Source organism: Leiobunum rupestre, chromosome 1 (assembly GCF_980474605.1).
Source record: "Leiobunum rupestre chromosome 1, qqLeiRupe1.1.hap1, whole genome shotgun sequence".
Taxonomy (NCBI): domain Eukaryota; kingdom Metazoa; phylum Arthropoda; class Arachnida; order Opiliones; family Sclerosomatidae; genus Leiobunum; species Leiobunum rupestre.
The window spans coordinates 66,483,425-66,504,978 of record NC_143384.1 but is presented as its reverse complement, the minus strand read 5'-3'; the positions used below and the strand labels follow the sequence as shown (position 1 = coordinate 66,504,978).

General features: G+C 35.4%; 1 protein-coding gene across 1 annotated transcript in view; it reads left to right on the top strand.

Moving 5' to 3' along the window:
• Positions 1–21,554, top strand: part of LOC149966177 (cubilin-like) — a 49,723-nt gene that overhangs the window by 6,240 nt on the left and 21,929 nt on the right. The window contains exons 4-11 of the mRNA XM_090167477.1: positions 1,608–1,790; positions 2,535–2,716; positions 3,397–3,543; positions 9,202–9,404; positions 10,875–11,080; positions 16,150–16,359; positions 17,933–18,079; positions 19,072–19,259. Of these exons, the coding sequence (XP_090023603.1) occupies positions 1,608–1,790; positions 2,535–2,716; positions 3,397–3,543; positions 9,202–9,404; positions 10,875–11,080; positions 16,150–16,359; positions 17,933–18,079; positions 19,072–19,259 (1,466 nt within the window). The remainder of the gene's footprint in view (positions 1–1,607; positions 1,791–2,534; positions 2,717–3,396; positions 3,544–9,201; positions 9,405–10,874; positions 11,081–16,149; positions 16,360–17,932; positions 18,080–19,071; positions 19,260–21,554) is intronic.

Below are 21,554 nucleotides of genomic sequence, written 5' to 3'. Positions count from 1 at the left end.
GGTTTTAAAAATTTAAACATTTACAGGGTTGGCAAGAATCAGCCAGAAAAGTTTTAACCATCTGACTTTTATTGGTTTTAACCAATCAGAAAAATTCATAGTTAAAACCGAGTATTTATTATTAAATTAATTATAATATTATATGAATTATTTATATCAAGACTAAATTGATGTTGTCTGAGGATTTTGAGGCGCAACTCTAGCGTCTGCTTTCTCCGCCTGCACGGAGAGAGACAGCGCCTGCGAGTTCAAGGCGTGCGCTGTGTCTACCCCATTTTGGTTAAAACTACACTGGCTATTTATTTTTTTTGAAAAAGCCGGTTTTTTGCCAACCCTGAACGTTTATGTAAATTGATTTATTTTATTTACTTCGACTGATATATTTACTAGAATTTATTAATTTACTTTGATTGATAGATAATTTTTAATTTTCTAGTATATATTATCATTTTTGGTTTTCGTGGGTGTAGTATAGCCCGAGTATATTTTGTCTTCGGGTATCCGGCCTCATCACATAAAAATATTTTTGTTTAGAGCACAGCATCTAATTATTTGGATATATTATCATAATGCGTTATTTAAAGAATTTATTTGGCATATTTACACTGTTTATTTTCTATAATTTCTTTATTTTGCCTATTTTACTTCCTATAATTCCCTATAAGTCTTCTCTAAATTTCCCATTTTACTGAGACATATCCTAGTCACATTAACCCAGGCTTTGAGTCTGGTATTTTATTAATTATTTTTTAAACATTTAATTGAAAATTGATATAATTAATCTACTAACTAGTAAACAACAGAAACCATACCTTGAAACAGCTCGTTTTTCACAATTATTTCAAAACATAATGAGGTTGTAACTGGTTGTTAAGTTTCGTTACACGTGCCCAATTTTTTTTATTCGTGATTGTAACGTGTGGGACAAATTCAGTCCGCTCGTCCATCTGATTAATCCGGGCGAGATATGTGTAACGGCCACACCAACGGGGGGCTACGTGGGGACAGGGGTGGGGACACCCGTGGCGGAAGTATTCCGACCACCCGTTGGGGTAGTGGTGGTCGTCCTCACACGGCCATCCACAAACTCTGCCTCTCAGACGCTTGGGATTATCTTAAAAGGAAAGAGCTTTTATCAGATATCTCTTCCGAAGTATCCATTTACGCCATAAATATAAAAAATGTTGGTTCGGCAATGAGTGCGTTTTTCAAGCGAAACCATTGGCGCATGTTCAATCAGCTCATTACAATTGAAAATGTATCAAATGTACTGTGTCTGACAATTTGAAATGCCAAAATTTCACCGCGTTGGGGTGTAACTAATTCTAATTGAAAACGTTAATTTTTGACAAAGTTGGTGGAATTCGTGAATGTGGTTTTTTCAAACGACTATCATTATCGGTATATTTTTCACTTCTGGATTGACAAGTTCAATGATATTTGATTCTGCATGATTAAAATTTATTTTGTTCTTGTTTCTACTTTCTAATATTTTATTGAAACCATTAGAATTTCTCGTGCTTTTTTTCCAAATGTTTTCAAACAAAATGAAGTGAATGTGGTAACATATTCATGATATTTCCGTGATAATTTTTCTTCTTCCGCAGCCGTTTCTCCCGGCGGGAAATGGGAACTCTCTCCGGAACGAGAAATGTGTGGCGCCGCGCCAGCACTCAATGTGACCTCGTTTTATTCTACTGGAACCAGTGTCAGGAAGATGGCTTACATCGCACCTCGTCGGAGCAGATATCGCTACTACCAAACAAAGTTCCAAGCCTTTGCCTATGACGGTGAGTATCATTTCAATAACGCCAACAACCATACTAATAAAATCAGAAGTTCACCAAGATAGGAGTATTCACCCTTTGAAAGGACCGGCGTATGCAGATTCGATAATGTATCATTAAATATTATAAATATGTTAATTCATGGCGATTAATCAAAAGAGATTTGTTTAGTTAAGGTTTCATTGGTTTCAGCCTAAAATTTAAATGTCGCTAACAAATTGACCAAAACGTTTTATTAACTCAGATTTTTATAATTTCTTTTACCCATTAGTAATGTAATAACTATAAATATGTCAATTAGGAATGATTATCCCTGAACTGATTTTCGGAGCTATTGGTAATCTAGGTTTATTTCTCAGCACAGAGCCCCCTAGTGTCTTAATACGCTGAAGGCGAAATATTCAACTAGAAAGGATGATAAATCGCTTTTCAAATTGGTCCTGGGCGAGAGTGACCGTGTCGAAGAAAGGTTCGGTCAGGAAATTAGCAGACCATAGGAAGTGGCCTACTTTTTCTATTATGTTACTTAATGCTTTCACATACGTTTTCCTGCGATATTTAAGCGTGATAGGAGGGGCCCTGGTAAAGGTGGATATTAAAAAAATTCAATGAACTGATTTCGCTTCCACCGCTACAATTTTCATGGCGTGTGTTCTTCAACGAAGGAAGAACAGTGCAATAATCTTAATCTGTAGAGCTCCCGTCAAAATGATTTTCGTTGGAATCTAATATCGTATTTCAAACTAGAATGCGGAGGATACTTGACTGCGCCAAATGGAATGATCGATAGCATGGACGGAATTCGCAGCAACGGATCTGGCTCGTGTCATTGGATCATTCAGGTCCGCCGAGGAAGGACCATTCAAATACATTTCGATGAATTTAACGTTATGTCCGAATTAGCTTCTTGTTCATCGACAAATTTGGAGGTAAAAATTCTGGTTTAATAGGCGCGTTCGCTATCTCATCGTATTTATTTCGCGTGGGTGAAAGTTAGATTAACAACCGTCGAGACCCCCATCCAGACATGGCCCTTACTTAATCTCTCGTTATGAGACTAAGGTCATATTTTGGAAATCATTGTTTTTCTATAAATTTCTTTATTTTATTTTTTTAAATTTTTATGTAATTCATATTTCAATATTCTATTTTTGGAAAATCTGGAAAAAAAATATATATTTTCTTTACTATGTCATGTAATAGATGACACTGCTAACTACAATGCGTTTTTGCTAACTTTCTTCATTGGCTGATCTCCGCTTAAGCTCGAAAAATGTTTGAGCTAATTTTTCTTCGTTATCTTTATATTCTTATAATTAGCCTACAAATTTTCTATTTTTCCAGTTCAATTTCTTAGGCATTTGGCCGGTCACCCCAAATTTATCTATTTTTCAAGGGTTTATAAATTAGTTAAATATTAACGTTTTGTGTGTCGTTCTTTTACAAACTTTATTTGAAAAATCATGTTAATACTTCAGCTATAATATACATTAAAAAATGGTTCCTAATTCTACATAATTAAAACTACGGAAATAATGCATCGTTAATGGTGTTTTTTTTTATTTCGAGAAATGGAGTTGATATTTTATTTTAAATGCAAATGTTGTAGATCCGAAATGGTGGACATCATGATTCCCCTCCTTTGGGAAGAGGGAAATTTTGTGGAGACCAAATCCCCGAGGTTCCTGAATCGTCGTCAAACAAAGTCCACATCTCACTTAAAAGAACACCTTTGAATATTATTTTCACGGCTCCGGTGAGTATAACTCCCGCTTTTTGTTGAAGCAAACCTGTATAGCCAGCGATGTGAACTTCCCCCAGACGAAAATGATGAAATGGTCGTTTTCGCGTTGACGCGCTTACTCCTAAGGTTACTAGAGACGCTAATATAGGTTTGCTCACGCGGAGGTTTTTGAAGCCCTAAAATACGAGACAAAAAGAAAGTGGCAGGGTCTGACGACTACGCCACGAAACAATCGATTCGAGTTTGAGACGTAATAAAGTACGCTAAAAAATATCAAAAATACATTGGTTAGGTAGTCAACAGCCAGAGCAAATATAATCCGAGGACATAATACAACTTTTTTAAATCGTGACGATGGTGTCAGACCCTTGAAACATAACAGAAAAAAATTGACCATTTCAAATCAAGCGTGAACACCCCTTGACTTAATCCAACTCTGGCATAACGAGGCCCGATTTTAAGCGGAAACTGATGACCATCTCATAAAGGAACACTATCTTTCAGAGTGCATGATATAAAGTTTTATTCGTCAATTATGAGAAATTTCAATTGAAATATTTATAAAACATTTAATTTTATTAAAATTTAAGATATATATCCGGAAATTAAACATTTGAAAGGTTTCTTTATTGTCACGCGAAGTGTTAGTCGACTTCAAAACCTGGCGTTAGTCACGTTTTTTAATTTTGTTATTAATTCATGAAGAACTTTCGAAGAATGCGTTCTTCTTCAACTAGTCTTTTCTTTTCAGTTCTTTTAAAATTTATTTAAATCTGGTGTTTATTTAAACCCGGCCACCTGTTTAACGGTATTATAAGTTGTTAGATGACTTAGGCCTTGGGTATTAGGCTAGCTAATTATTATTATTATTATTACAAAGGTAAAATAGTTTTAATGAAATTTTAATTAAGTTAAATTTTATTTAATGTAATTTTATTCTACATACACATTTAGAGCTAACAATTACACTACAGTAAAATATTACTTTTTCTATGACATGAAACATTTTTTATGTCAGTTTAGTTAATTTTTTCATGTGGAAAAACATTCCACTGGAGGTCGCTACCGAAACAAGAAACATGCATTACTTATAATGCTTTTTATGTCTTATTTTAATAACTCATATATATTTTTTTCTTAAAGGGATAATGCAAAGCCGAACCAACCTATTTTTTATCGATTCGCATACCTAAAACTTGAAAAAAAATCATACTCACCCTAAAAAATGTTGGTTTAATTGTTTCGCTTTCTTTCCATTTTCATTAAAATGAAGGGCCGCTAAACATGTTCTAGAAGAACGCAATGATGTAAATATTAAATAGAAGCAATTGCCTATTTGAACTATACCTGGAGACCATAGAATCTTTGTGAAAATGAATCCTCTTTGGCGTAAAAGAATTTAGTACAGAATGAAACACTTCTAATGTAAAAGTTTGATACTTTTGTGAGAGCAGGGCTACTGCGGCCAAAGTGTGAAGGGCGTGAATTATTGGTGAAATTTTTTCGTAAACAACGGACTCTATTCAATTTAAAACAAAGTTATTTCAACTGATTTGGTTTAAAAGAATTCTTCGCATTTTCCTTTTACGCTCTCAGAATGATATTTGAGTGCTCGATTTCCAATTTCAGCGAGTCTGCGATCTCTGAATGGACCAAAGGATAACGTTATAAGTACTTCACCAGTAGCGTAGCCAGGATTTGGTTTCGGGGAGGGCACACACTGAAAAAAAGTAAAACAAAAATAAAAAAATTGTGCATACAACCATACGTTTCGGGGGGGGGGGGCACGTGCCCCCTGTGCCCCCCCCCTGGCTACGCCACTGTACTTCACCTCTGTGTAACCAAAATCGCTCTTCTTCCTTGGAAATCTTATCAGGGAGGCAATTCGGAAAGGCTTTGCTGTGACCCTGGTGTATGTTGCATATGTGGTTTAGCAATGATGTCCATTTTCCGATACGTTCTTCTTTAGTGGTTGATGAGCGAGCTACCCAATATAAGTGATTAATAATGGATTGCATCCAAACTTCGAGATCTTCACAACCCTTTGTGTTAGCTACAGCTCTTAATTTCTTCTTTATATCTAAAAATTTTAAGAAAATCAGTAACTAAATTATTGACAGAGTTGGCACATTTTTTCCAGGGTTGAAAAAAACCATGGTTTTTCCCAAGAAAAGACTGGATGACAAATTTTAAGCTGTTTTTTCCACTTAGTTTTTCCTGGTAAAAAGTGGGACGTAAAAATGAACTTTTCCTTGGTTTTTTCACTTCCAATGGCCAAAATTGAAAAAAAAAATCATTTAAATTAATTAGAGTAACAAAAACAAACTTTTTCTCAAAGAGATGAACTAATTGATTTTGATTGGAAATTTGGAATATAGTAGCTGTTTTATTATCTACTAAGCCTATATTTAAATCTGAATACATCAGTAACAATTTAATTATTTTAAAGTCATATCAAATCTTAATATCCCTTAATTGGTTTTCTCCAATTTTTCTCGTTTTTTCCTCTTTTTACCACTTGTTCCGAAAAAAAAACAACTTAGCCGGGTTTTTTCCAACCCTGATTATTGAAAATCTATATCCTACTTTTAGCTACATGCCAGTTGTCGTATTCGTGGTTTATTTCTGGATGTTTTTTCCTCAAATGAGCTGTGATTGCGATATGACGATCAGATACGAGAGTACCAATTTTTACTCCTTTATCATAGAAAAATTTTAATTCTCTAATAAGGCCTTCCATTTCCATTTGATTAGATGATTTAACTTCAGTTGACTGTCAAATTTTAAGTTTAAAATTAGTTTAAAGAGGTTTTTAGTTAAAATATTTATTTAAATTACCTGCACAAGCTCGAAATGTATTATTTTTTTGGATTCTCCCGTCATAAAGTTGTACAGTCCGTATTTAGCTGAGTAACCTAAATTAATAAATGTAATAATATTTTTCTGAAAATTTACATAAAGCGCAGTTAAAAGTATTTAAATTAAAATGAAATTTCACCGGGACTATCTGCTCTGCCGTCTCCACACACATTTAGGGGTGAAGCTTTCATTTCATTCAAAAGTTTATCCTGTTCGCTTAACCAAAGCTAAAATATATACGTCCAAATATTAAAGAAAACCGAAATGTAAAGCCAAAACAAAATGATTATACTTTTTCTATTACTGGATGAAACATCCTTTGGTAGTAGAAATACATCCGTGGGCCAAAGCATCGAAGTTTGAACTGTTTACAAACCAGCAAAAATTTTGTGGGTAAAACTCCGGAAAAATTCATGCAAACGGCAAGCAAATAGTTCCCCCTAGAGGTTCGACCAAACTGTGGGTGGCTTTGCCATTTAAAAATATGACCTTTGGTACATTCTGAAGTAACACACAAACAAGAGCCAATAACTCTACGTTTAATGTCTATGACAGGGCTATTATAGCAAATTAGACAGATTCTGAAGAGAGTCAAGAGACATGATGAGAAAACAATAAATTTATCCTCCAGGTGGGGCTCAAGTCTAGATGGAAAAGTCTCCCTACAAATAAAAAGGATTGTTAAAAACCACACTTAAAAACCAAATCAAGTCAATAATAATTAAACCATACTCGTCTGATTCAAATTCCTCGCTTTCTGGGCTAACAATAGTTTCACTACTAGGTTCGTATGTGACATCACTAGGGTGGTCGTCGCTTTTAGCTGATTCAGTTTCATGACTCAAATTAATTGCCTTTGGTGTTGGCTCTTCCACCGAATCTTCATACTCAGATTCAGAATCTGTGTCATAAGACGTTGTTCCACTTGCAACAATTGGGGAAGAAAACATCAATGGAGCAGCGAAAGGCTCTTTAATTCCTAGATCTATAATGCAATTTTATAAATAGTTTTAAAATTTACATACACTGTATTTTTTACTCTTACCAACAGGTCGCACAAGAGTTCCTTTAGATTTTGTTTTACTTAGTGAAACAGAGGTTTGTACACTCTTGGATGAAATACTTCTCTAAAATAATTAAGCTTTTTTAATCCTTAACTTTTGAATAGGAGTAAAAAAAAAATTATCTAACTCTAGATGCATAAGAATGAAATGTCAAAGCTTGGGCTGAATCCACAGGCTTGCAAGAACTGGTGTCCCCAGCTTCGTGAGAACGGGTGTTCCCAGCTTCGCGAGAATGGGTGTCCCCAGCTTCGTGAGAAGAGGTGTCTGAAACTGATGTTGCTAATGGTGGAAGGGCAGAAACAGTAGCAACGCTTGTTTCTCCAGAATCGACACTGGGCCCACTTGATCTTAATCTTTTAGGTTGAGTAAATCAAATGCATTAGGTACTACTCCAGATTTAAGATGTTGTTTTACACCGTTGCTATCGCAGTTATAAGAATTATCAGAGAAATGATTGGAGCATACAGCTAAACTAGAGGTCGGTATCCAGTCTTCCGATCGTCCAAGAATTTTTATCCATTTGATTCTAAGTTTAGGATCCTTCGGGAAGTAATGGAATTTAATGTCTTTCCCTTTTGTATTTTAGCGAGTATTATCACAGTTGAAAGCTGCACATTTACAACCTCCAGGCATCTTTCTTAACCTAAAATAAACATTATTATATTTTTATCAAAGATAATTTACGATTATTTCAAATATTCTTACCGAAATATTTCCAAAAACAATCAAAACTACACCTTAGTACTGACCAGGTGTTTAGAGAATACTGATAGTCCTCACGAAATGGCTGGGTTTATTTTTATAAGATATATTTAACCACTCACGAAATTGTTAGTTTTATAACACAAGTATATTTATAAAATAAAAGCGAATAAAAATGCTTGAAAATCTCCTACAATATATTAAATAATACAAACAACGAACTAGGAACGACCGAGGCTTAGCGAGCTCTAGAATCGATTGATTTTTCCCCGGAAGCTTCGAGCGATTACGTGCGAAAAGAGATAAATCATTGGATGTTGGATTAAAGGGTGCTCCTCGCTTTGATTGGTCGGGGACCTTATTTCAGACGACGCGTCGGATGCGCGGCAAATACAGTTGAGAGGCCATCGGAAGCGCCAAGGCCCGATTTTCGCGAAGTTAAAAATTAATTTAAATTTAATTTGAAATTTTTTTTAAGGTGAGTATGATGTTTGTATAGTTTTAGGTATGCGAATCGATAAAAAATAGGCTGGTTCGGCTTTGCATTATCCCTTTAACAAAGCCACAAGGCAACGATATTCAGACGCGGGCACCCGGTACTGCTTTGGCTGATGATAACAGAAACTAATTTCCTCAGTAAGCTGCTCTACTAAACTTAGCCGGTGGGACCGTAATTTAGAAAAGTCCGTTTCGATGATACTCGTGGTTTAAAGCAATTGTGTTGCTTCAATATTGGTTCAAGGATATTGAGAGAACAAGCTAACTATCTCGGCTTGTGGTCCATTTTGAAGTCCCAAAGCTAAAACTCAGAGTCTAATATCCAACACGAAACACTAACAGAGAATCCGTTTGGTCAAGACTTTAGATAAATCTAAGGTTTCTAATTGGTTCATACAAAGACTCTCCTCTTAAGTCGGACAGGCCTTACAAGGGGTATCACCACTTATATCAAACCGATGTAGAATATCATTGGTATCAGTATATTGGTTTATAAGTAGGAGTGTATTCTATATTTGATCGTGACAGAAACCATCTTCCATTGCAGATTTTTAAACTACGATACGAAGAACGTTCTGAGGGCTGCGGGGGAAGGCTGTTCCTTACTAATGAGCAAAAGAAAGTCAATGTCTCTTCTCCAAATTATCCGAATGACCCACCTCACGACGTGGAATGCGAGTGGATTGTCTCGTCGCCTCTGGGAACTAGTATCAGAGTCGATTTGCAAAATATGTTTGTTGACAGTGAGAAGTAAGTCAATTTGTATCCATGACTTTTGAATAATTTTTAGGTTATTACAGAAACAGTTTTCAGAAGCAAAACGTAACTACGCTAGGGCTTCCAAAATAAATTATTCCCTTGCAATGAATCGCCTACGGAGCACGCGAATCTCAGCCAATCTCACGTGGAGGGGAGGGGGGTTTCGGCTAATATCACGTAATTTTCCCAACGCAAGAAACAGTGTAAAATTGCTATAAAACTGGGTCTAATTAAGTAAAACATGTTTCTCCACTAAAATATGACTAAATCCTACACAATAAAATCTTTGCGCATCGTGCGGCGGGGGGGGGGGATGAAATAGAAGCTTCTACGATATGCGCCAATTAGATGCGCGTCAGCGTTCGTTCCGCGTTTAAGCTTGCACCAGTGTGCAAAGTGCGACCCTCACGGATTATCACACGTCGAGTTACTGAGCTTCTGTGCGCAAGTGACAACGGTTTAGAGTGGCTAAATGAGAGCGCGGTTGAAGGAACAGATGATTTAACTGAAAATCACATGGACATGTTGGTTCCAGTAGTCACTCTTGAGACCACACGTGAGTCCCCGTGGACTGAATTAGAATGAATATTCTTTAACGAATTTTAGAAGTTCTTTAATACTTCAAATTTAAGTATTTTATTGTTCGATTTCTCACTGTGATTCTAGACTACGTTCTGTCTAAAATACTAGTCTTAACTACTCTTAAATATAAATAATTAAGCTAATTCTGTTTATAATAAATCCAACGCAATCAAACGTATTTAAATATATGCATTTTGAAAAATCTCACGTGATATTAGGGGCGAGGGATGGGGTCGAGCCAAATCTCACGACATTCCACCAAGGGGGGAGGGAAAATTCGCCAAAATCGCCTCACGTAATTAATTAAACCATCTAAATGCGGAACTAGATCAGTTTCGTTGCAAACATGAGAAATTCCACAAGATATTAATTGAATTTTCTGGTAATTCTGTTTTCCGAGTAAGTGTCTTTCATTTTTATCAAGTGGTGCGTCGTTTGAGCGACGGCAGCCAGCCAGTTAATTCGAATAAAACGTGTAACATCTTCCATTCGACGTAATTAAAACCCCGCCCATTTCTCGATCCGCTTTAGAACCACGGGGTTCATGGATACTTAGACATTCCAGGTACTTACCTTATCAGGTTCCTGAAAATTCGAAATAAGTCATCGTAAAATAGTTGATAACACAATATAATGCAAATAAACGTTTGCACTATTTGGCTTGTGAGAATCTGAAACAAGACAGTTGCTTTTAATTTGGCTTACAGTTTTCGAAATCGTTTCTGCCGTTGTCGAACTACGTTTATAGTTTTGTTTAAGATAAAATATTTCGTGTAAAGAAAACGCTACTTTTTGAAACATGAGTTAATAATCTTTCAATTTAGCACACAATCGCTAAAACGTCGACGTAATGTATTTTTAAATTAATGTGCTTTTCAGATGCCAAAGGTATTATACGGAAAGCAACGACACAACGAACTATTTGGATGTGTACGACGGCGGAACTTTAAACAGTCACAGAATCCGGCGCATTTGTTCGCACTTGGACCACTCCAGCATTCATTCTAGCAGCAATATTATCCTCCTACGATTTGTCAGCACTATTGACGTGACTCACGCTCATTTCACAGCTAATGTTGTTATCGGTGAGTGGTTAAAGTTAACAATAAGTGTTTTACTCCGATAGCTGCAAACCTTGTTCTGAATTAAAGCTCGGGTCATCGTTTTTTAGGCTTGTCCTAATCTCATTTTTGCAGGTTATTCTAAACCTTTCCAATTTCAATGAAATTCAAATTTATACTCTTCTCAGGTTTATAATCAGGTACACGTTTTAGAAATTTTAGCTTCAGAAATACTATTTTTGATCTCTCCCGGCCTTGCCTTAAAGCATCAATGTTATATTGTTGGGGTTCAAATTGGTCTTAACAATGATTATTTAATTTATCAATGGAATTGACTCTTTCGTCATAGGAAATAGGTGGCGCCAAGCTCTCGCCAGACGCCATAAAATCACCTTACATTGAAACAGTCAGTGCTTACTACTTAGAGATTTTAGTACTTTAATGTTGTTTTGTTCGTTAAAACTTAACTTTTGGTGGGTACATTTTCATAGCTTCGGCTTATCTTAGTAATCTGATTAGCTAATTTTATCACTTAAAGGTTTATGTCCCATAAATTGTTAAAACTTTTGCTTCGTCTTAGTGTTCTCTATAAAGTCTTGACTAAACTGTTAAATTAGTATACTCAGCACTAGTTCATGATTTAAATTAAACTAGAGCATCTTCAGGCTAGGCCCCAGGTCCAAGAGGGTCTAAACAATTTTTTAATTAAATTTCAGTGAGCTGCAGGAAGCACATTTCAAAAAAGTCATTAATTCTCATTGTTTCTGTAAGCCGTTTAATTTTTTAAGAACACTAAATGTATAGTAAAGGTCACGATATTTATAAGTTATAAGCTACTACACTTTCTCAATTGGCATAAGTGTTCTAGTTAGGGTTTCTTATTTTATTAAAAAAGGGAAAATTCTAGATAAAGGTAGGGGCTCGACTACTACCGGACACCAACCTTCCTCCCGAAAATAAGATTTTCCAGCGGTTCCGAACGTAAGAGTATCTACAGAATTGCACTCTTCCAAGCTATTTCAAAATTAATAAAAATTCAAGGGTTTTTGTTGGTACTGTCGTGTCAAAAATATTTTGAGGAAATTAAAATTGTTAAAAAGTTGTTAATTATTGTCATGAAATTAACAATTTTTGGTAAAAACGTAGTTCTCTTTTCGACACTAACTTATCTTAACGTTTAAATTTTTTGTTGTTTCCCGTCAATTTATAGTAAATGAATTTTTATACTTCAAATAAATTCCTAAACGAGCTTAAATCTCCGAAAGTGGTCACGAACGTTCGAATTACGGAAACTCAAGATTGATCGACGTTTTAAATTATCAAATAAATAAATAAATTATCTGATTTGATTAATTTTAAACTGATTAAAAATAGAAAGTCGTTCATTGACGCGAGATTCCTAAGAAATGACATCTGCTTCAAACGTTTTTCAAAGCGACTGACCAACTTTAACTTAAACTTTTTAAGTATTCTATTTTTAAAAACATTGTAAAAGAACTTTCGTACAAAGTCTGATAACTATGATACTTTAAATTACGTATTAAGTTCAAAAACATGAAGTTCATAATGTAAACTTGTGGGTGATTAATCAAACTATGTTTTGTAGTTAATAGTTTAATATATAATCAAATGTCACTATATAACCATTTTTATCCTGGACCCGGAAACCCCCCCCCCCCCCTTGTCTACGCCACTGGTGGTTCAGGTAGACCAAAAACGTTTTTCCGATAAACTCCAGAGACAGATCTTCAAAAAACTTTCCTCTCGTCTGGGCGCGCTCTATGGTTTTGTACCAATGTACCACGTGACTCGTAGGTCATAGAAATTTACTTTTTGATAATGAGGTCCAATCATGGTTGAAGTTGGATTTGTCCCCGAACAATGATCAAAAGGGGGTATGAAGTTGAAGACCACCGGTAAACGCGCACAACACAAAACTTCACAATTGACAGATATCTACGATGGCATTTAAGCAGGACGGCACTGCCAACTCCAATCCCTGCCAGATATTTTTAACTTTCCAAACTACTAATTTCCTCGTGCACACTAGAACACCCCCAAAAATACATTTCAACATAAAATGTAAAAATTACAGCCTACGGGTAGAGCATAGCGCTGAACCAATTTTCAACGGCGGCGGCGGTAACGATAATTAGTTCGGTGGCGGCGTGGCGCGCTGATTTTCAGAAAATAATCGGCGGCGTTGAAAAAAATCGGCGGTGGCGGCGCCTAAGGGGAAAAAATGTCCCCCCCCCCTCAGAAATAGCGCCAGCCTTTTAATAGACCGCTAGAACTTAAATTGTTAAAAACATTTAAAAAAAAATGTTTTATTAAAATAGGAACCACTTGTTTCCAAAACAAAGAAGAGGTAACTTTGGTAACTTATTTAATCATAAGTGTGCCTGAAAGAATTTTTTCATAATGATACCTCATTGCAAGGATATGACGTTATTGACGTCAATTCCCAGTCGATGACGGTTTTATCGTCATCAAAACTAGTTCTCGCGTAGGGGGGAAGGAAGTTAAAACCAGTTTTACGCGACGTTAGTGCTGTATTTTCTTTGGTGGCTGTCAAAGACTATATAAAGTTACGCGTAGCTTTATATAGTCTTTGGTGGCTGTGAAACAAGGTCTCATTTAAATTTTTAATACAGATATCTTAAACAGAGGCACACTTATGAGTTACTATGTCACATATGATACTATTAAACTAAAACATTTACGCTAGTAATAGCAATACTGTACTAATTTACTACCATTTCACTAGTATTATTATCTATACACTCTTTTTAGAAACTTTTGCTGGGCGCCGCCATTATCGTACAGACAACCAACGAGCCAGCCCTCTACCGCATAAATTTCATCCCCCCAAATCCGGTTTTTTCCCCGCGCATTTAAGTCTATTATCACAAGTTATTTTATCTTTGTATCAAAGGAATTTTTAAAATGTAATAGAATAGTTATTGCTGAATGCAGCCAATGCAGCTGATACGTTTCTGTACTTCTTACAAAATACGAGGCGAGGCAACTCCAAAGCCGTTTTCGTTTCTCTCTCTCCTATCCCAACTATCTGCTGCACAAAATCTTGGTGCGCGCGGTGCCGTGGTGCCAGATCTTTTGGAAATTATTAATTATTTTTAATTTTATAACGCTAGTACGGTGCACCCAACAGCCTAGGAATCGTAGCACTACCAAAAGAAAAATCTATGTAGTTTAGATCTCAAAACGTAATTATTATACTTTAATAATGGAAATTAATTCGGCGGCGAAATAACAATGTTTCGGCGGCGGCGGCGGCGGCGGCGCCGCCGAAATAACATTTATCGGCGGCGGCGTTTCGGCGTTATCTAAATAATCGGCGGCGGCGGCGTTTGATCGGCGGCGCTATCCTCTACCTACGGGCGCCAGTGTCGGTTTCCCATCAACTAATACAAGGGTCTCCGTAACTTGGCTGTCACTGTCGCCGGACTGATCTACTTAGGGATTACCTAGGGCTCGGCATTCGGATAAGAAATTTCCCGTTCATTTCTTTTATGTCCATATCCGAAAATTATCCGAATAAAAACTTGTTTGTTGCATTTTAAATCGTATAAAGGTCGCGAATAATATCCATAAACAAACAGTGAATCGAATTTTTTATGATTAATTGAAATTGTAGCGATTAATATAATCTTTTCCCCGAGCTCTGGGATTACCTACGACCGCACCGAATAAATAAATTTTTAAAAAAGAAAGGGTCAAGACGACGGACCTTGACTTTGATCTTTTGGTACCTTTGGTATGGCATTTTATTTTTACGGCAATAAAGAAGGGATTAAGCTCGAGGTGTGTGGCGAGCTTGAAGTAAATAAAGGCGTGAGATAACAATTGCCACAACCTAAATAAACTAGAATTTCAAATTTGTTTATTTAAATCCTAATTTTTATGTTATATACAAATTTTAACGTTACAACCATTTAAAAAATTAACAATTTAGAAAGTACGTAAATCTTTTTTCTATGATGTCGTTGTCCTTAAGGGTATTGATGTTTTATGGAGCTAAAAATTACGCTGTCCAATTCCTCGAGAATAGCCAATGGGTAATCAGCCTAGCTACGGCATCATCACCGTTTTCTAGAGCCAGCTGCCTGAGTTGTCATTCACGGCTCTAGGTCGAATAGGCGAAACTATAAAGTAAATATGGTCTTAACAAACTAGTTAAAATGGGAAAAAAAATCACGTGACTACCATTTCACAGCCAACTTCGATTCGGTAACTTATTCTCATAGTTGGCCGTGCGACGGTAAAGAAATATTTATTCCCTCCGGATACTGCAGACAACTAATTAACTTACACCTTTCTTTTACAAAATGTTTTAAATAATAATAATAATTAGATAATTTAGATGAATCGATTAAAATTTAAACCGCCATTAGTAAAATAAAATGTATAATAGTTCGTATTTCTTAGGATAGATGGCGCTGCAGATTTTCAAAAAGTCACGTGACTACCATCTTTTCAGCCCCCCTGGACTTAATAGTTTCGCCTATTGGAGAGCCACACTTATTTTCTACGACGTTTATTTCCCCTCTGCAATTCTGAAAATGCCGCAGGCTGATGCTTTGAATGTTAAAGTGAAATCTATATTTATGGGTGTATATGAATAGATTCGTAGGCAAAATGTATATTCATGGGTGGAATATAAATAAATATACCAGGGGACAAGCTTCCAATGTATTGGTGTAGAACTAGCTTCGGTTGACCTCTGTTATTAAAAACAATCAGCTAGGCTAATACCCAAGGCACCACCATAGGCCTAAGTCATCGAGCGACTTTTAAAACCATGAATTCAGGTGGCCGGGTTACAATGCGTAGGAGGGTGGTGGCTGCAGAGCTACTTCTGGAGAGGTATCAAATTTTTCTTTAATTCTCCTTTCACTTAAGGATTCACTATCTTAGTGATTCTAACGTATTCATGAATCGAATTTGTTTAATTAATTTGGCCATAAATTTGATGATACCCCTATTGGATAGTTTCGTCTAAAATGTTCACTCAAATTTGACATCTTTTTCATTTGGTTTTGAAACTGGAAATTATTATTATTTCACTGCAGCGAAATGTGGCGGAGTTTTGCGCAGAGTGAACGAACTGACAAGTCCAAATTATCCTGAGAATTACGAGAACAACTTGGACTGCGAGTGGATAATTAGTTCCCCGTACGAAAACGAGGGCGTACGCGGAGTTTTCTCAGAACTGAATCTTCCTTTCAACGAGAACTGTTCAGCGACTGACTACGTGGAAGTCAGGGAGGAGTCCGCCACAGGTAAGACACCATCAAGTCACTCTGTATAGTCTAGTATATTCTGCTTTGTGTATTAATTCAACTTTTACATTGTTGTTATGAAGATTAGGAAATTAAAGTGAGTAACATAATTCTTAAAGTTTTTCTTTAGACGACGATGCTTCTAGTCTCGGCTTTCAATTTTTTTTCTCGACTTTCACCCCTTTGCTTCTCGTATCTCCTCCTTTGAGTTCTTTGCACCCGTCCCGACCTTTAAACTTTTTAAACGGGTGAGTGTGAAATTCGTAGAAGGGGAGTTAGTGTGAAAGAAAGGTACTTCGTAGAAGAGGAGGTTTAGTTGGGATTTTTAAGTAGTTCAGGACATTTTGCTACGCGTGTTACGTTTTTGCTACGTGTGTTGTGTTTTTGCTACGCGTGTTGTGTTTTTGCTACGCGTGTTGGGTTTTTGCTACGCGTGTTGTGTTTTTGCTACGCGTGTTGTGTTTTTGCTACGCGTCTTGCGTTTTTGCTACGCGTGTTGTGTTTTTGCTACGCGTGTTGTGTTTTTGCTACGCGTGTTGTGTTTTTGCTACGCGTGTTGGGTTTTTGCTACGCGTGTTGGGTTTTAGCTACGCGTGTTGTGTTTTTGCTACGCGTCTTGCTACGCGAATTGTGTTTTTGCTACAGCGATTACCTTTCTTACGTAGAAATCAGATCTAATTCATTAAAACTAAGACCACGGGTGAAGCCGGGTATTAAAGCTAGTTTAAATTAAAATTAATTAAAATGCAGACTTCCAATTTCGCGCTTTGTTCAGAGGCATCATCAGGTCCGTTGTCCGTCTTAATTAATGTTAAGAATTATATCAAGTATTGTACGCAAATAAATTAGTTTTAGTTAAATTTTACTCATTGTTGCTGGATTTAAAATCCCATACTCAGATTAGATAATTGTCTATAGCGACAGGGAATTTTTTATTAGTGTCAGGCTCTTCAGGATGTTGGAGGGTAATCGGTAAGGGCATTTTTTCTAAAACTATTTAAGTTTTAAACGCTCGCTTTTCCATAGAATAACGAGCCATACTTAACTTAAATTATGAAATGATAAGAATGATTTTAAATACAGAAGACCAGGCTCTAAATACTAAATGAAAAATGTTCATTGACCAAGCATAAAAACTTGCCAATAACATGTGTTGTTGTATCTAGTAGGTGTTAAATGTCTAATTGCTTGATTGAATAAAAATCCCTTTGGCATACTTAATAATATTATGCTGATCACGTTATTTACAAATGCCTCCTCAAAAACTATTTTAGGAAGTACCGACAAATTTTGAAAGTAGATTTGAGAAGACGCTCAACAACTTTCTCATTCAAATGTTTCTTCTGACACCTATCGGTGAAAAAATTATTTATATCAAAAAATGAAATCTATTCCAATTTTTCTGCAGTTTATAAATTTACAATTTCCCTTGCCAAAAAATATACCATGAAAATTTTCACAACTCTTTATTAAATATTTTTTAAAGCCCTAGCCGATCACTCTGAGACACCCTATATTTAAACTTTGAATTCCAGTTGTTTCAATGATTGATCTTATTTTTCTATTCATACAGGAAAATTGGTCGGGAGATACTGTGGACAACTGAACGATAGTCACGAAATTGAATTCAATGTGGATCTGCCCGCTATTTACATTAAATTCCATTCTAACGGTAATGAGACTAGACTTGGATTCAAGTTGTCAATAGACTATCCAAGACGTAAGTTTTTAAACTAATTTATATTAACTTATTATATGGGATATTAATCGTTTTTATAATTATTTCAATCTGTGACAAATTTTGAAGTCACCAAGCATGATGTTCCAACAGCTTTCCTTAATTTAAAAAATGTTAAAATTTTACATTTTACTTTCGTTAATTGAGTTCAATAATAACACTAATTATTTGTTGCCATGGTTGGTAATCCTGGTCGAAATGTGAACGTTTGTTAGTATCGGTCGCGTAAATGAAATCAATATTGAATATCTAGGAATAGAAGAATATTTATAAATTTCAATTTAATTACGTCCAAAAGATTTTAATTCTAAAATGAATTTTTCTGAAATATTTATTTTATTTAATGAAGGGTTTTTGAAGTATGAGACATTAAACAATTTCAGAAAATTATAAAGGATAGTTGACTCGGTGGAAGTGATTGGAAATAGCATGAGTGAAGTAATATCTACGTCACGCTGCTAAGAGCCTATTGGTTGGTACTTAAGATACATATTTAAACTGGATCGCTTAAGATTACATTTTATGGGCACCGGTCTTGTACTTTAAAAGAAAAAAAGTATATTTAATGTTATGGGGCTTATCATAATAATCTTTTCCTCTGAACCTAAAAATATTTTATTAGAAATAAGTAGATCACAGCTGGGTAATTTTTCAATGTCTGATATTTCAAAAACCAATGATGGAAACATCACAGAAAATAACCTTAACCGAAATTAGAAAAATAATATGGTAAGGTTAACACAGTGTGACCGTTTTTCACGCAATTAATCATTATTTTTTTAAATCCACTCTCTGTAACTCCTCGAGAGGTAATTAAAAACTGACGTTTGAAAAGTGTTGACATTCCACTGCATGTCTAACGTTAAATATACCTTGTCAATGATATCAATTCGTTTTTCTGCACTTGTTTTAAATTCAACAGGACATTTCTAAACCTGTATTCTATATTCTAAACGGTTTTCTTCCAACTTTAGTCTGCTACAACCACCTGAACGCACCATCTGGTATCTTCAGCAGTCCAAACTTCCCAGCTGCCTATCCTTATGTCAAAAAGTGCTTCTTTAGAATTTATTCGTCACGGAACAAGAGAATTTCAATAACTTTCAACCACTTCAACTTTCCAAGAAATGCCGTCACTGGAGAATGCCAAAAATACCTCCAAGCAAGTTATCATAATTATTTCAATATCTTTTGTAGGAATTATAGGAGGTTATTTTACGTTTGTTTTCACTTAGGGGCCGAAAATTAACTGGAGGGGGCCACCTCCTCCTGTTCATATGAAAAATAAGTAATATATAGGGGGCCCCACAATTTAGGAACAGGATGCCTACAATTGAGAAAAATCTCCTGGCTCCGCCCATTCAAACGAAAGTCTTATACTATTACTAAATTATAACTTACTATGCTTTTATGAAGAGTAGCGATACACGAGAAAATTTTCAATTGCTATACCAACATAATGATTTCAAACAACTTAATGGGATAAATAAGCAATAGTTAAAATCCTAATAATTGGTCTTTTGAATTTTTAAGTGAATTTATAGATGTTCAAAGGTTGAGATTAACGTGCAATCGCAACGTAAAAGCTACGTTAATTACATTATATCTTCGATGTAGCACACGCAAATGCCCATAGTATTAATTTGAATATTTTTTTGCGTGAAAAAGGTTTACCTGTCTGGAGGTGGAATCGAACCACCAACCAATTGAATTCAATTTTTCCTAAAAATAAGCAAATAATTTATAAAAGTTACCATATCAAAAGATAATCTCAGACTTCATTTAAATGTTAAGTTAATAACGTGAAAAGGTTAAACATCCTTAGTAAAATGGTTGCAAAAAAGCAGGCTTTAGAAATTTAAAGTTAAGATAAAACTTACGAACTACTCGGACCAATATGTCTTTAAGATTAAAATTAAAACGTGAAACTCGGACCATTTTAATTCGTTTTTGACTCGAGGCTCTATTTTATTTTGTAAGTTTTATATTTGCTTTAAATTGATTAGCGTTTACCTATTTTGCTCCCTTTTTATAACGAATTTTTCTACATTTTCACGTAATTTAACCTGATTTAAATAGTTTACTTCGAAATGCTACGGCACATAAATTGAGAAAACAACATTTACCAGGTCCTACTGTACACTGAACCTCCAAAGCATCGGTTTATCGAAAGGTATTGGCGTGGGATGGTAACCCAAAGTTTGGTTTTTCGATTGAAGTCCTTATCAGTAGCGTGATCTGCCGGGATCGAAGGGGAAATTTGATCGAACTCTAACTTATGGGGGAGCATAATTATTATTCCTTTCTATAGTTAGATTGAAAATTAATAATATGATTTTGTGCTTCATTTTTCATTAAATTCTGACTTCATTTTCCATGTTTTTTGAGAGAAAAAAAAAACAAATCTGTAGTGTATATTGTGATTTCTACCTGTCACCTTTCAGATATATATATGCATTATGTGCTTATACTTATGTCTAGCCATCAGTTATTAATTTATTGTGTCCTGTGTATCTGAAAATGAAGAAACAGATTATATTGGAAATTTTACTCGAAAATGCGTCACTCAATCTGTGCATGTATAAAAACAGGAAAACCTTTTTTGCGTCTACTGTCTTTTAAACACGACCGTTCCTTGTGATACCGCTAGGTAAAGAACCTAACTGGCAAGGAAAACGTGGTATATGCATAAGTTCCAGAATTCAGCGTCAATGGGGAAGTGTCGGCTATAGTTACAGTTCTCAGTGAGATGGTTAGTTTAGTCCCTCTTATTGTCTTAGAATTCTGCCGTTCTTCTAATGGGCTTAGGATTTTTCAAGTTAGCGTAATTTGCATTTATTCAAAAGTGTGGGTTTTCGTTAAGTTAAAATGAATATTGACTCACTGTACTCTAGTACCGCAAATGATCTAAAGACGGCTTTAACATAAAGTAAATTTAAAATGCCACATGGGAGGGGCGTAACATTTGGACTCCACCCCGGACGCCCATAAGTCCTTATCTAATTTTTTAGACCGTTTTCCTTGCTCAAGCTCTGCAATTGCGAACTCTGCTCTGCAATTATCGTCTTATATAAACCACAAGCGAGTGTACCACCAGAGATAAATTCTAATTTAAATCTAACTTCTGAGTTGTGTAACTGTTGAGCCTAGTAGTTTTTTGGTAATTGCGACACTTAATTTATCGTTCTATTTTCCAAAACTCTTCTGTACAAATGTTTTAAGCGCCTTTTGCTCCGTGGTATTGACAGGATAATCTTTAATTTTACCTAAAATGTATTTAAAAATAAGTTTTCTTCTTTACTAAATAAGTCATTAAATAAAAAACAATAAAGCCCAAGAAGTTGTCTTTAAAAAAATTCTATAATTCATTATTGCAATATTTGAAGCTAAGTGAGCTACACCTAAATCTTGGTTAATTGCTTTAAAGACTTTCTTGAATGATTGGTGCATGTGATGC